Genomic DNA, 14,736 nt, shown 5'->3' on the forward strand with positions numbered 1-14,736 from the left:
TCCATACACTATGTGCTGGTTTCTGGCTCACACTTTGCCCTCCTTGTTCTAATCCTGCATTGTAAAGAGGCCATAAAGCTGCTGTAATTGGGCATTACCTTGGCATAGGGAAATTTCTAGATGGCGTAAAGCAGTGCATCTGTCTCTCTGTGATCCCTCTGAGTACGGGGCCATGTTTAGAGCAATGGGCACTAAAAGACAGCAGAAGGTAAAGGCTGAGGGTGCTCTAGTTTGCACTGGAGACTGAACTGGCCCCATTATCTGTGAGAATCAGGGAGCAGAGAGGTGACCTACAGCCACCTTTCATCCCTACCCATTCTTGGGTCCTTTGTCAAGTGTAGTTCAGCAAGATCTAAGGATCCAGGCCTGTATTCTCATATAGATTCTGCAACACGTTGTCATATTATGCAACTGAGCAGTGGCTGAACAATGCAGTACTAATTGCTGCAAGGGATAAGTTAAACAAGTGACCTACCAGTAGTTTCTTATCTTCTGTTGTTTTGCAAGTCAGATGTACACTTATTAATGTGCAGCATAAAGAACAAAGTAATGGTTAGCATTGCTGAAAAATAAATATTGCTTCAAAGGTAACAAACGTGGGAATAAACTTTGAATTTAACTTGTGAAGTCTCAGCCTAATATTCCATGCAATTCTGCAGGGCTTTGTGTTCCCTTAGGCCTGAGCTTGCAGTTTATTTGCAGACAGCACTCTTGTTAAAGTCTGGAGGAGGTACCTGCATGAGATCTGCAGCATCAAGCTGATAGTGCTTTAGGCACTCTGCTAATTGCATTATTTCTTTCAAAAGTGAAGCAAACAAACTCTCATGAAAATCTGTAGGAGTGTTAGTCTTTCTGTCATCTATCATGTAGTGTAAATCTCTAGTCTGATTATCTTTTCCTAGCCCTCTCATTGTGGAAAGGCCCTGACATTGTTCAGTATCAAATAATAAGAAATTCAGTTGGTTTTCTATTTTAATTAATAAACTAGAAAATACAGTGGTTTCCACTGATTACTGTTCAGTTGGCTGAAAAGAAAATAATGGAAATAAAACTTGTAGTGTCTGTATATTTTTACATTTGATCTCATCTTCCTTTGGCTTTACGCTAAGGTTGAATTGATTTGTGGAATATGTTTCTAGCTGTTGACTTTCATGTTTGGTAGATTAAGAAACTGGCATTATTCCTATGGGCTGTTTCCCCCCCTTCTTGGATGCATTTGATCCTCATTAATCACATAACCCTTCTAGTTCTTTTCACCATATTAGTGATGAATCAAAGAGCATGATAAGAATTCCTGTGTAGTCTGTATCCAGCTTGCATGTCTATTCTTGCTGTCTGTCTTGTTTCTCAAGATCCTCAGATAAGATTTGTAAAACTGGAGAAAGAGAAAAAAGTAATGGAAAATAATGCTGAAATAACTGGAGATAATGAACAGAAGATGCCTCACTGAATTTTCCAGTCTGGTACTTGATGTAATCAAGTTTTTTAATATTTGTTGATGTCAATTTGGTGCTACTTTTGTAATTCCAATAGAATTTCCTTCCCTTAGTTTTCCAGTTAATCACAACGTACTCATGAAACCAAGCTGCCCTTTATATCATTTGCATTGCCAAAAGTAACTAAAGCAACTGTAGACTTTATAATGTTGCAATAGTGTAGTTCGGTAACAATGTCATTTTTCATTAGAATACATTTAATAGTTTGGCCAAATATGGAAAAACCACTGGCATAGAAATCATAGGAAGAACTTGTGTGTGTATGTATCACTGTCTAGCTGTATGTAAAATGAATATAATACATTTACATCAGTTCAAAGATTCTAATCCAGCCGACATTCTGCAGATTTTTATGGGACTACTACTGTCAGCCTTACTCATGTTGAGTATTAAGTTATCCCATGAATAGTGCCATTGCAGTTGCACCAGCATAAAACTGCTGTAACAGACGACTGAAGAAGAATCAAGCAATTTATTTCTAAGGGACAGATTGCATTTTTAGGCACAGGCCTGTGCATGGTGCAACATAGGGTTTGCCACCCTAACCGGAGTCCCAGGGGTGACTTGTTGCTCTCATAGCTGCAACTAACGATGGATGGGCCATGGCATTTGTACGTAAATAATAATGGCAGTGAGTAATTGGCAAGTGATAGGCTAAGTCCTTGTCTACACTAGAAAGATGTACTGTTTTGTTTATAATGACAATTAAAGCAGTACAGCCCATTAGTGTAGATACAGTTTTACTAGCAAAAATGGCTCCTCAGCTCTACAGGAAATCTCCCTCCTATTACATGTCTAGCTTCATAAATGAGAGTGCTGCTCTGTGTTTGATCAACCTCAGACCCGTATGATGAACTGTAAAGCATCTTGGTCTGGAAGATGAAAGCACTAAAAACTGAAGACATTTCTCAAGCTACAGTGGCAACATTTGGGGGCATGGGAAATGAGGTATTTTTTTTTCTTTTTTTAATTAAGAAAGAAAAGGAAGTTGTAAAGGGATGTCTTGTCTGTGAGTTGATATAATGAAAGGGATACTGTCATCTCTTTTAGCCTGGGAATCAAGGTCTGGTTCAATTTCCAGTGTTGTCACTGATTCACTGCTAACCAGAACCAAGGCCCATCAAAGTCAACGGAAAGTCTCTCATTGTCTTCGCTGGGCTTCAAATAAATTCCTATGACATTTTAGGTGAGTTGTAGGTGTGCAGCTCTTATAATCAAGATATTGAAATATCAAGGCTATTACTACTTTTTTATCACTGCTTTTTCGCTATTATGTTGCTTCAACAGATCCAGATGCTTTCTTTGAAAACTGGTATTACAAAACTTGCTTTATTGTTGGCATAGCTACGTTAGTATTTGTTATCTTCAGACAGTCTGACATCCCCTTCCATTCATGCTAGAATAAAACTTTTTTACAAGATGAGATACCTTGTAAGTAACAGCTGAATCCATTAAAAAGAGAAAATAGTATAATAAATCTGCACAAGCAACAATTACTATGGCTGCTGTACTGTAACTTTATTCTTTTGGTAGCAGCTATAAAATTGATATAGTTCACCCTGCAAGAAATAATCAAGGTTTTTTTCCAGTGTTGTAATTTAAATTCTCATGACTTATTTTTCTGTTTACTCTCTGTTACATTATACCTAAATATTGATGAATGTTGTGTGTGAGCTTAGTCATTCGTGCAGAACCTTTTTCCAGTGCATCTTGCAACAAGACATTGGCTAAATACAGTATACTGGAAAAATTTCATAAGATCAAGAAAGATGCATATTTAAACGAAGAAGGAAATGCCGCTTCTGGCATTCCGGACAGTTGTGAGGGTAACATACTTACTCTATTTTCTATCCTGTAGGTGACTTTAATTTAAAAAAAAAAATTGTTTGTTGAAAAATTCTTGTCCAGTTATAAACTAAAAATAAAATAATGCAACCTTTTTGGATACGGCCTACTGCCAAAAACAGCTGAAATTTAAAAGCTGTATTTCAGCATGAAAATAGGCATGGTTGAGAAGTAGTTCATTGCATTGTTCCAAAGGAAATTCATTTTGATTGGCCATGTTATGAGGCTGTGAAAATTACATACAAAGCATGTGAAATCCTCTTTTCTTATTGGTTGTTTATTATACTCCTGTCCTGCATTGAGAATCAAGTTAGGCAGGTCCCCATTTCAATGGGGGTTCTCTGTGGCTCTCAGTACAGAGCTGCAGTATTGGTAAGCATTCACAAATCATATGTCAATCCCTCCAAATCATGAGATTTAAAAAAAAATCATAAATTGTGGGGTCTTCTATTTTTCTTCTCGATTTTTAAGCCTTTAGGGTTCATATATTCAGTTTTTTCTCTGCATCCATGATGGATAGAAACATTATTTTTAAATTAAATCTTGTAGTTTCATGTAATTACATGACTCTAGGTGGTGGGGATTTAAGAAAAACACCAAATACTGTGAGATTTGCAGAACATTTGCAAGAGTTGGTATTGACAAGATCAGGGCCCAAGTGATCACCTAGAACTGAACTGCACTTGCTTGAATAGCTTGGTTCAACAACAAACAAATAAGTTCCTTAGGTCCTGGTCCAGCAAAGCACTTAAACAGATCCTGTTGAAGTAACTAGGACCACTCACATGCTTAAATGCAGGATCTTTGCTCATAGGGTGAGTCCAGGCTGGACTGGTTGTACTCTGAACATTATGGGAGACCCAAGATCTGATAAATAGGATCCTTCTCTAGTACCAGCAGCAGAACCCCCTGTGGTTAGGCCAGGAGCTTGAGTTATTTGTCAACCTCCTTCCGTTAGTGAAGGCCTCACCATTTCTGCCCTATAAGATGGTAATGTATACTCCCATTTTCCAGATGGGGTAGTTAAGGCACAGAGTGATTAAATGACTTGTCTAAGGTCACATAGGAAGTTTGTGGCAGAACTGGGATCAGATCCCTGAATTCTGTTGTAGACCAGGGGTCGGCCACCTTTCAGAAGTGCTGTGCCGAGTCTTCATTTATTCACTCTAATTTGAGGTTTCGCGTGCCAGTAATACATTTTAACGTTTTTAGAAGGTCTCTTTCTATAAGTCTATAGTATATAACTAAACTATTGTTGTATGTAAAGTAAATAAGGTTTTTAAAATGTTTAAGAAGCTTCATCTAAAATTAAATTAAAATGCAGACCCCCCTGGACCGGTGGCCAGGACCTAGGCAATGTGAGTGCTGCTGAAAATCAGCTCGCTTGCCGCCTTTGGCACCCATGCCATAGGTTGTCTACCCCTGTTGTAGACCCATATCTTGTCAACTGAATTACAGTCCCTTTTAAACAAATTGCTCCAGATATCAGGCTATTCATGCCTACCCTTTTAAACAGCACTTTGAGAATTATAGATGGCAACAATTCCATATGGGAGCAAACTGTGTTTTTACTTTATCTGAAAAATATGACTATTAAGATTCAGGGGTTGTGTAAATAGGAGCCCCTGTTGCCTAGTTAGGTATTGACCTCAGATTGAAAAGACTTGAGTTCTTGTACTTGCCCTGACATTTACTTGGTACATCACTTAACCACTCTGTTTCATATACCTTGTCTGGAAAATAGGACTATTTGCCCAGACTTCCCATTACAAAGTGATGAGAGCTGAAGATGTAAAAGCATAATTTTCCTTTGCGTATATTGTTGTTGACCACATTTTACAGGAGTAACTTAGGCACAAAGAGATTGAGTGACTGTCTACAAGGCATTGCGGGGACAGTGGCAAAGTGTGTTATAACCAGCAGGAAATGTTCAGCATCCCACAGCTCCCATTTAGGGCACCTAAATAAGTGGTCAGATTTTCAAGAGTTGAGCTATGTTGCTCTCAGTGAGAGCTGCTACCTGCTAGGCACTTGTGAAAATCTGGTCCTGTTTATGTACATAATTAATTTTAACTTTGCAGTGAACTGATTTGTCCCAAGAATATTTCCATACTGCTCTGGAAAGCTTTCCAAAGTGTTTTTAGGAAGCCCTTTCTTCTTCTGCTACTGTAATACAAATATATAATAGTGAAGAGCATCATGGGCTAGTATAGGTGCTTAAAATGTTATTGCAAAATTAGGCCTCAGTTGTGCAATCAAATCAGCACAGATGAACCGCATCCACTTCAGTGGGATTCTTTGCAGGTGCTGAGATATACCCTTGCATAGCCAAATGCAAGGTAAGGACTTTTACTTTTTAAAAGTATGTCCATGTTGACTGCATCATAAAAACATTTCACTGTAAATATATTATTGCTGTTTAATACAGTTAAATGGGGGGGATTTTTGAAGAGGGTAGATCGGGCATAGCCAGCTTTTACACCACTTTCTTCCCCAGTCCCTGTCAGAGTGCATTGGGGGTGAAGAGGAATATGGTAAGGGGAAGGAGAAATTTGGCTAGACCACGATGTGGTCTGGCTATTCCAGCTGGTGAGCTGTTCCCAGCTGGCACAGCTCAGAGAGCTGTGTTTGCGGCCTGGCTGGGTGGAGATTTAGTGTAGCTATACGCAGCAAAGAATCTGGGCCTAAAAGTGTACTTTGTTGAGAAACATCTTGTCAGACACAGCAATAAGTAGGGTTGTCAACCCTCCCAATTTGGCTGGGAGTCTCCTGGAGTCAGGCTCGATCTTTTGGAGGCAACTGAAGCCAATCTGGGAGATTTTAGGCTGATAAAGTCTGGTGGAACATTGGGGCTAAGGCAGGCTCCCTACCTGCCCTGGCTCCGTGCTGCTCCCGGAAGCAGCTGGCGTATCCGGCAGCGGCATCTAGATGGAGATGTAGCTGGGGGTCGCTGCACGTTGCCCCTGCCCCAGGTGCTGACTCCGCAGCTCCCATTGACCAGGAATGGGAACCGCAGCCAGTGGGAGCTGTAAGGGCAGTGCCTGTAGGCAGTGACAGCGTGCATAGCCGCCTGGCCACTCCTGAGCCTAGGAGCCGCTGCTGGACATGCCGCCTCTTCCAGGAGCCACTCGAGGTAAGCGCTGCTCGGCCAGAGCCTGCACCCCAAACCCACTCCCAAACACCAACTCTCTGCCCCATCCCTGAGCCCCCTACTGCACCCAAACACCCTCTCAGAGCCCGTACCACCTCCCACACCCCTGCCCCAGGCTCAGCCTGCACACCCTCCCACACGCCAAACCCCTCAGCCCCAGCCCAGAGCCCACACCCTGTTCTGCACCCCAACTCTCTGTACCTGGTGAAAGTGATTGAGGATGGGGGAGAGCAAGCGATGGAGGGAGGGGGGCTGGAGTGAGCAGGGACGGGGCCTCTGAGAAGGGCCTTGGGGAGGGGGCAGGGCACGAGTGTTTGGGTTTGTGCAATTAGATAGTTGGCAACCCTAGCAATAAGTTATTAGTCGGAGCTGTATTTGTCTCCAAAGCAAAAACATGAGAATAAGTGGCTTAGAGAGAAGAGAATTCCTGTAAAAATCTGTCAAACATACTGGACTGCTGGGACAAGGACATTAATATAAACATACAACAAAGAAATATTTTAAGATACAGACATGTATATAAGGTTTTGTGTGTGGAAGGGGAAGTATGGTATACTGTATTGAAAATTAGTATGTGATCATTTAATTAAAGGCCATTGTAATACATAAAATGTGCACGTTCATCCTTAACTTTCTTCTTTCCTGACTTTTGAGTACTTACTTGAAACCTCATAGACTCATAGACTCTAGGACTGGAAGGGACCTCGAGAGGTCATCGAGTCCAGTCCCCTGCCCTCATGGCAGGACCAAATACTGTCTAGACCATCCCTGATAGACATTTATCTAACCTACTCTTAAATATCTCCAGAGATGGAGATTCCACAACTTCCCTAGGCAATCTATTCCAGTGTTTAACTACCCTGACAGTTAGGAACTTTTTCCTAATGTCCAACCTAAATCTCCCTTGCTGCAGTTTAAGCCCATTGCTTCTTGTTCTATCATTGGAGGCTAAGGTGAACAAGTTTTCTCCCTCCTCCTGATGACACCCTTTTAGATACCTGAAAACTGCTATCATGTCCCCTCTCAGTCTTCTCTTTTCCAAACTAAACAAACCCAATTCCTTCAGCCTTCCTTCATAGGTCATGTTCTCAAGACCTTTAATCATTCTTGTTGCTCTTCTCTGGACCCTCTCCAATTTCTCCACATCTTTCTTGAAATGCGGTGCCCAGAACTGGACACAATACTCCAGTTGAGGCCTAACCAGCGCAGAGTAAAGCGGAAGAATGACTTCTCGTGTCTTGTTTACAACACACCTGTTAATGCATCCCAGAATCACGTTTGCTTTTTTTGCAACAGTATCACACTGTTGACTCATATTAAGCTTGTGGTCCACTACGACCCCTAGATCTCTTTCTGCCATACTCCTTCCTAGACAGTCTCCTCCCATTCTGTATGTGTGAAACTGATTGTTCCTTCCTAAGTGGAGCACTTTGCATTTATCTTTATTGAACTTCATCCTGTTTACCTCAGACCATTTCTCCAACTTGTCCAGATCATTTTGAATTTTGACTTGAAACCTGAATGTTCTTTTATTGTAGTTTTTTAATTAAATGAAATGTGGTGTTTTAGAACAGAAGAACATAAGAACAGCCGTACCGGGTCAGACCAAAGGTCCATCTAGCCCAGTATCTGTCTACCAACAATGGTCAATGCTAGGTGCCCCAGAGGGAGTGAAGCTAACAGGCAATGATCAAGTGATCTCTCTCCTGCCATCTATCTCCATCCTCTGATGAACAGAGGCTAGGGACACCATTCCTTACCCATCCTGGCTAATAGCCATTTATGGACTTAGCCACCATGAATTTATCCAGTTCCCTTTTAAAGATTGTTATAGTCCCAGCCTTCACAAGCTCCTCAGGTAAGGAGTTCCACAAGTTGACTGTGTGCTGTGTGAAGAAGAACTTCCTTTTATTTGTTTTAAACCTGCTGCCTATTAATTTCATTTGGTGACCCCTAGTTCTTGTATTATGGGAATAAGTAAATAACTTTTCCTTATCCACTTTCTCTACATCATTCATGATTTTATATACCTCTATCATATCCCCCTTTAGTCTCCTCTTTTCCAAGCTGAAGAGACCTAGCCTCTTTAAAAGGCCTAGCCTTTTAAATAACGTAAGTTGCTGCTGAAACAATGAGTGCTATTTAAATCTCTCTCTCTGTAACAAATACAAAGCTACATTTTCTCGGGCTGCCAACTATATTTACAACTAAATATTAATCTCTTTATAACACTTCTGGATATAATAGACTTCCATGAATGCTCTTGTGAAGAGGTTACAAAATACGCTCTGTATTTCATAACATGTGAGGTTCACCTAAGCCGAATCTCCAGCTGGTGTTAAAAACATGACTGTGAAAATACAAAAATTGTAAAGCAGAGAGTAGCTGAGCTAAGCAAGACATGCAGAGGGCTGAGTCCCACATCTTAATAGGCGCTAAGGGACACAAACAAGTTGAACATCTTCGCTACTGTGATAAAGTATATAAACTTCACTCATTCTAAAAAAGTAACTGTAAGACTTAACCATGCAGTACAAATTGTCATTTGTAATTAATCTCTATTGTGTACAAAACTGTCTCTTCTAGGAATGCTAGGGACAAGTGGAAGCTTTCTCAAGTCACAAAAGGATTCCCACCCTACGGTGGAGGTGGATGAAGAAGCTCACACAGGAAAAATGCAGCTCCAAAGAAGTCATGGTGTTTCTGTATCCTTAAGTAGAGACAGCCTGGAACCTGATGGTAAGAGGAACCATTTAATCAGATTATTAGCAAATTGTTGGCCAAGTTATTATGAATGAAGAATATATTTTTCTAAAAATAAACACACTAAGTGGTGAGAATTGGTGAAACTGTTACCTTAAAACATTGTTCTCGGCCTGATCCTGCAACTGACTCTGCACAGGGGTCTATTCACATAGAATCAGTTGTAGGATCCTGTACACTATTTAGTATTTCTTTAATACCATTAGCACTGTATGTGGCTGTCTTTTGTTATAATTAAACTTCTATGATTATTCCATGTACTGAGATTGTATTATTGTAATTAGATTGCGATATGTTTTTAAACTTAGATTCAGTTGTGGCTTCTGGACCCAATCAAAGTATTTTGGGAGCTGGATTGGATACTTTGGAAGAACTAGAAGAAAAAGAGCGATTCTTTGCTAAACTTGAAAAAGGAGGTTCATATACCATTGATTATTCAAGATTAAACAAAGAGCTGGACTCAAATGATTCTGTATTACTAGCAGCATTTGCCTGGTAATGTGTGTGTGGGGACCCTATGCTGAAATTACTGCATTACTTTTAATAAATATATGTATATTATAATGGTGCTTAGAAGCCCAAATCACAGTCAAGGCATCATTGTACTAAGTACTGTACGAATATACAAAACGATGTGGTCATTACTCGGAGGGTGTGATTCCCAGCTCAAGGAGACATATGGTAGCTGCGATCAAGCTAGCATGCTAAAAAGTGTGATCATGGCCACATGACTGGTGGGTGGGGCTAGTCATCCAACTACATGCTATGGTCTCAGACGTGTATATAATCAGGATGTTGCCCTCGTGCCAGTCCTGCTGCTGCCATCATGCTCTACTTTTAGTGTCCTACTCCGATAAGAGCCAGAATGGGTATGTCTCCTCAAGTTGGGAATTGCACACTCAGCTCAAAGTGCAAACGTATCCCAAAAACCTAGGGCAGGACACACATGAGATTAGCAAAAGGAGAGAATGAGGAGAGGGAGGATGAGAGTCATAGTGATAGTTACACAGACCTGTACACAACTTGATAGTTACAAGTTATTTAATTTTTTTCTTAACTATAACATGTAAATAAAGATATTGTTAATCCATACTAACCTTCCACTTAGGCATTTTCTTTTGACATATTCCTATAGAAATCACATTAGAAGTGAGGCTTGGGGTGGGATTTAAAGTAGTGACTTCATAGACTAGATCTGGGAGGTCATTCCATGTGTAAGAGGCAGTGTGAAAGCTGTGGGAGAAGTAGAGAATGGGCAGTCAAGGCTGGCATAATTGGGTTTGCTTAGAGATTGAAGAAGAAACTTCTTAAGATATAAGAGCAGATAAGGAAGGAGAGGGAGAGTTCTGAAAAGCTTTAAAAGTGCGGACAACAACCTTGACTTTGGAGGGAGCCAAGAGAGGAACTCAAAGGGTGGAATATGGCAGTCAGAACAAGAAGCAAAAATGATGATGGGCACATTTGTTTTGAGGACTATGTGGGTGTGGAGGAGGCAGTTGCAGTAAACAAGAGGGAAGAGGCTTGGGAGTGAGAGTTCTAGCTGTGTGGACAACTGTAACAACACTTACACAAGTAGAATGTAAAATAGAATATCAATGATTAGTTCAAAAGTGTGCACATATTATTACAATTACTAGTATGAGGCAGGAAGAACAGGTTAAAAAAAATCTAAACTGGTGTTCATAAATGACAAGGGACATTCTTGCTTTTTTTCCCTCCCCCAGCAATGAACAAAATGTAGAACAAGTGGAAGATGAATCTAAATGTGAAGAGAAATGTGGTAAGTCTTCACACATAATACACATACATTTTCTTGCTTAATTTGTGGAGTGTCGTCTTTTTGGCATTATTTTATACTCAACAGTGTAAACTAAGAATAGAGAAAATTTTACAAAACTGCTGAATAATTAACAAAAGGTGAAGTCCCTGCGCTAGTGTTAATTATAGAAGCTACTGAAGTCATCAGAAAAATGCATGTTGGAATATCTGAGCAGGATCTCCGCATTTCCAATGGACCATGCTTTGAAGACCTGGAAAGGAAAAAATACAATTTAAAACTTTTGTTTGTCCCCTACTCCACATTTCTTTGAGAAAGTGAGCCAGAAAATTTGAGGCTGCTCTCCTTTTGCATATTCCAAATACAGGAACTCCTCACTTAAAGTAGTCTTGGTTAACGTTTTGATGTTAAGTTACTGATCAATTAGGGAACATGCTCGTTTAAAGTTGTGAAATGCTCCCTTCTAACCTCGTTTGGCAGCCGTGTGTTTTGTCCACTGCTTGCAGGAAGAGCAGCCTGTTGCAGCTAGCTGGTGGGTGGTTGGACCAGGGTGGACCAGCAGCCCCCCTATCAGCTCCCCACTCCCCTAAGTTCCCTGTGCAGCAGCTGTCCCTCTCCCCACTGCCATGGGCTGCTCCTGCCCTCTGCCTTGGAGCTGCTCCCAGAGATTCCTGCTTGCTGTACGGGGGGAGGAGGGAAGAGGGAGGGCTAATGTCAGGGTGTCTCCCCCGCCCCCCAGCTCCTGCACCCTGCTTACCCCATCTTCCATAGAGCAGAGGGGACACACGACCGACGGAGGGAGCTTCTAGGCAGTAGCTTCGGGTCTCAGCAAGCTGATTTAATTAACAAGACAGTGTACTTAAGCCTGGAGTCAGTTACTTAAAGGGGCAATGTGCATTTTTTCTCTCATACACAGGGTGTATGTTTCTGTCTGCCCTCCCTTTTTTCCTGCTGTCTTGTAAAGTGTTGTGAGAATTAACCCTTGAGGGCTCAGTCAATTGCTAGTTCATTTAGCAATAAAGCATTCCCTGTGAAATATCCCAGCCTCTGACTCCTCCACCTCAACCAAGCTTCAGAATTATCACTGTGTACCAGTATTAAATTGTTTGTTTAAAACTTATACTCTGTGTGTGTGTGTGTGTGTGTATTTTACACACACACACACACACACACACACACACACACACACACACACACACACACACACACACACACACACACACACACACTTTTGCCTGGTGAAAAATTTCCCTGGAACCTAACCCCTTACATTAATTCTTATAGGGAAATTGGATTCGCTTAATATTGTTTCGCTTAAAGTCGCATTTTTCAGGAACGTAACTACGACGTTAAGTTGAGGAGTTACTGTAGACAAGATAGTATAGCAGCATCATTGAAAGGTAGAGTAGTGGGAGTATTAGGGGAACCAGGTGATCTTTCATCTGCTTTCTTCCACATCAATATTCATCCCAATGGGTACAACCTGTTTTTATTTGAATGTCAAGGTGATTTCCTTATTGTATGTACTAATAAGGACTTGGAATCTGCCTTTTTATAACTTTACAGTTCTTCTGTCAGTTGATTCCCAGATCTGCCTCCTCAGGTGATCAGAACCTCCCAGGTAGCTTCATTTCCAGGCAACATCTTCCCTGACAAACCATAGCAATTACACTATGTACTCATTTTAATTTGGAGGGACTATACATGACTTATTCTTCATGCTAATTTTTGTTACAAAATAAGTCCTGTGAGCAACACAGTATTTGTTAGCAAAGCATTTTCCTGACACTCCCTATATCCTTAAAAAAAATCATCTTTATTCCCTGCTTAATTATACTTCAGGCAATTATAGTGAAGATTTTGAAGATGAGACTGAATCTAATTATCCTTCTAAAAATGAAGATAACGAAGTTGAGCAAACTGTCAGATCAGATGCTGATTTAAGTATTCAAGGACAGGTATAATTTTTAAAATATTGAATTTTGTGGTGTCAGACATTTGCTGCCATGCTTATCTGCTTTAAAAATGTTCATAATTCTGACAAAGACTAAACTGCTAGTTTTTAAACGCTTCTTAAAAATCTATCATTTTAAACTAATTGTCTGAGCTTTTAAACTACTTGTTTGAGTTTATAGAGATCTACAATTACACAAATATACATGTAAAAACACAAGTAGCTATAGTTTTTTAAATGTACTTGCATTACATACAAGGAAGAATAGAGGCATTTGGTGTGACATTTTTCCATGAAGAATGTACTCTTCCTGGTGGTTTGATCTTGATGGTCAGAATCAACCCTTGACATATCTGCGGTACATGCTTATTTGCATTTTGAGTCAACGATCACAGATGGTAAGTGCAGTACTTAAAAGCACTGCACAGATCTTCAGAATGACAGGTAGCTTTTCTCTTTATTTTGTAGAGAGGCCTGGGGGAGGGGCAAAAAATCTATTGAGCTCTTCAGGAAAAGGAAAGCCCGTGACCCATAGAACTTTCGAATGAAAAGGGGAATCAAACTTTTCCTTTCCACCCCTTCTCCCAAATAGTGCATATACCTGTTGGCTAGTGACCTGCTGAATGACTTATGAAGGGATGGTCAGGACTATCTGTATCATCAATCATGAACCCAGTGGATCTAGCCACCTGGAATTCTGTCACTGTAGGGGAATGCCGAAGTGTCATGGAGAAGGTGCAGTATCTCTATACCTGTTCCCAGCTGCCTTTGGCATAGAAGGCATGACCGGCATGACTGTATGTTCTGGCTTTTTGTGACTGCTACAACGACTTTTTTTTGGCATCGCTTGGCAGAGGTTAGAGCAATTCTGAGGCTGCTCTAATTTTCACTAGGTATGAAACTATCCCAGGATCACCCTCAAAATCCAGGGGTCAAAAACATGGTATAAAGTCACCTTTTCCTACCCTTTGGGTCCAAGAATTGGACCCAGTGTGCTTTATGTAAGCAAAACAATGAGACCAAGAGGTAAACCTTCAATGCAAAATTTAGACAATAAGTCTTTTGTAAGGATATTTTGTGTGGTATCCATGTACTGTACTACATCTATAGAAAATGATATAAATGTATTTTCAGATACTTCTGATCCCTTAAGACTGAATAACAAAACACTGGTGCATAAAGTGATTCTTATTTCTGAGCAAAGTTCTTTTCTTTTAAAAATTCAGTGCAGCATAGTAGAGGTCAACTTTATTTAGTAGGGCGAACCATGTATTTGATTATAGCTTATCTGCGTTACATTCTGTTATCTAGAACAGCTCACATTCATCTCCAGTTGATGACCTTCAAATTTTTGTAGCTTGTTTAAAAAAAAAAAAGTATTCGTTGAACTGCTAGTCCTAATAAATGCAAAACCACAAACAAACAGCACCTCTGCCCATGTTCATACCACTTCAAACTTGAAGGCAAAGCAGTTAGCATTCATTTTGTATTTCCTGTAACAAGAACACTAACTTGGTGTTTTCTGAGTTTCTTGTATTGTAATTTGCAGTAACAATGTTTTGCTAATGTACTTTTTAGCATCTAGTTCCATCTCACCACAAAGCGAGAAGCAGAGTAAAAGAATGGGGAAGATGTATGGTTCCAGTTCATCTATTGGTATCATAACTACATAGTGCTCCAAGCAGCTGCATAACTTAAACTCATACTGTAAATATTGAACTCTACATGAACTAAAGCAAACTTTTAATCT

At 40.3% G+C, this 14,736-nt stretch overlaps 1 protein-coding gene across 9 annotated transcripts in view; it reads left to right on the forward strand.

Annotated features, from left to right (window-relative positions):
• CEP162 (centrosomal protein 162) overlaps nt 1-14,736 on the forward strand; it is a 92,295-nt gene that overhangs the window by 13,206 nt on the left and 64,353 nt on the right. For 8 of the 9 annotated variants that reach the window (XR_007773971.1, XM_050950080.1, XM_050950082.1 and 5 more), the window contains 4 exons: nt 9,079-9,231; nt 9,564-9,750; nt 10,980-11,035; nt 12,875-12,990. Coding sequence is in view for 7 of the 9 variants with exons in the window: in XM_050950080.1 (XP_050806037.1) it covers nt 9,079-9,231; nt 9,564-9,750; nt 10,980-11,035; nt 12,875-12,990 (512 nt within the window). In the remaining 2 variants the exon portion in view is untranslated. Of the gene's footprint in view, nt 1-9,078; nt 9,232-9,563; nt 9,751-10,979; nt 11,036-12,874; nt 12,991-13,895; nt 14,013-14,736 lie in introns of those variants that run through there. The other variant, XM_050950087.1, reaches the window with a different exon arrangement.

The sequence above is a fragment of the Gopherus flavomarginatus genome, chromosome 4 (assembly GCF_025201925.1).
Source record: "Gopherus flavomarginatus isolate rGopFla2 chromosome 4, rGopFla2.mat.asm, whole genome shotgun sequence".
Classification (NCBI taxonomy): domain Eukaryota; kingdom Metazoa; phylum Chordata; order Testudines; family Testudinidae; genus Gopherus; species Gopherus flavomarginatus.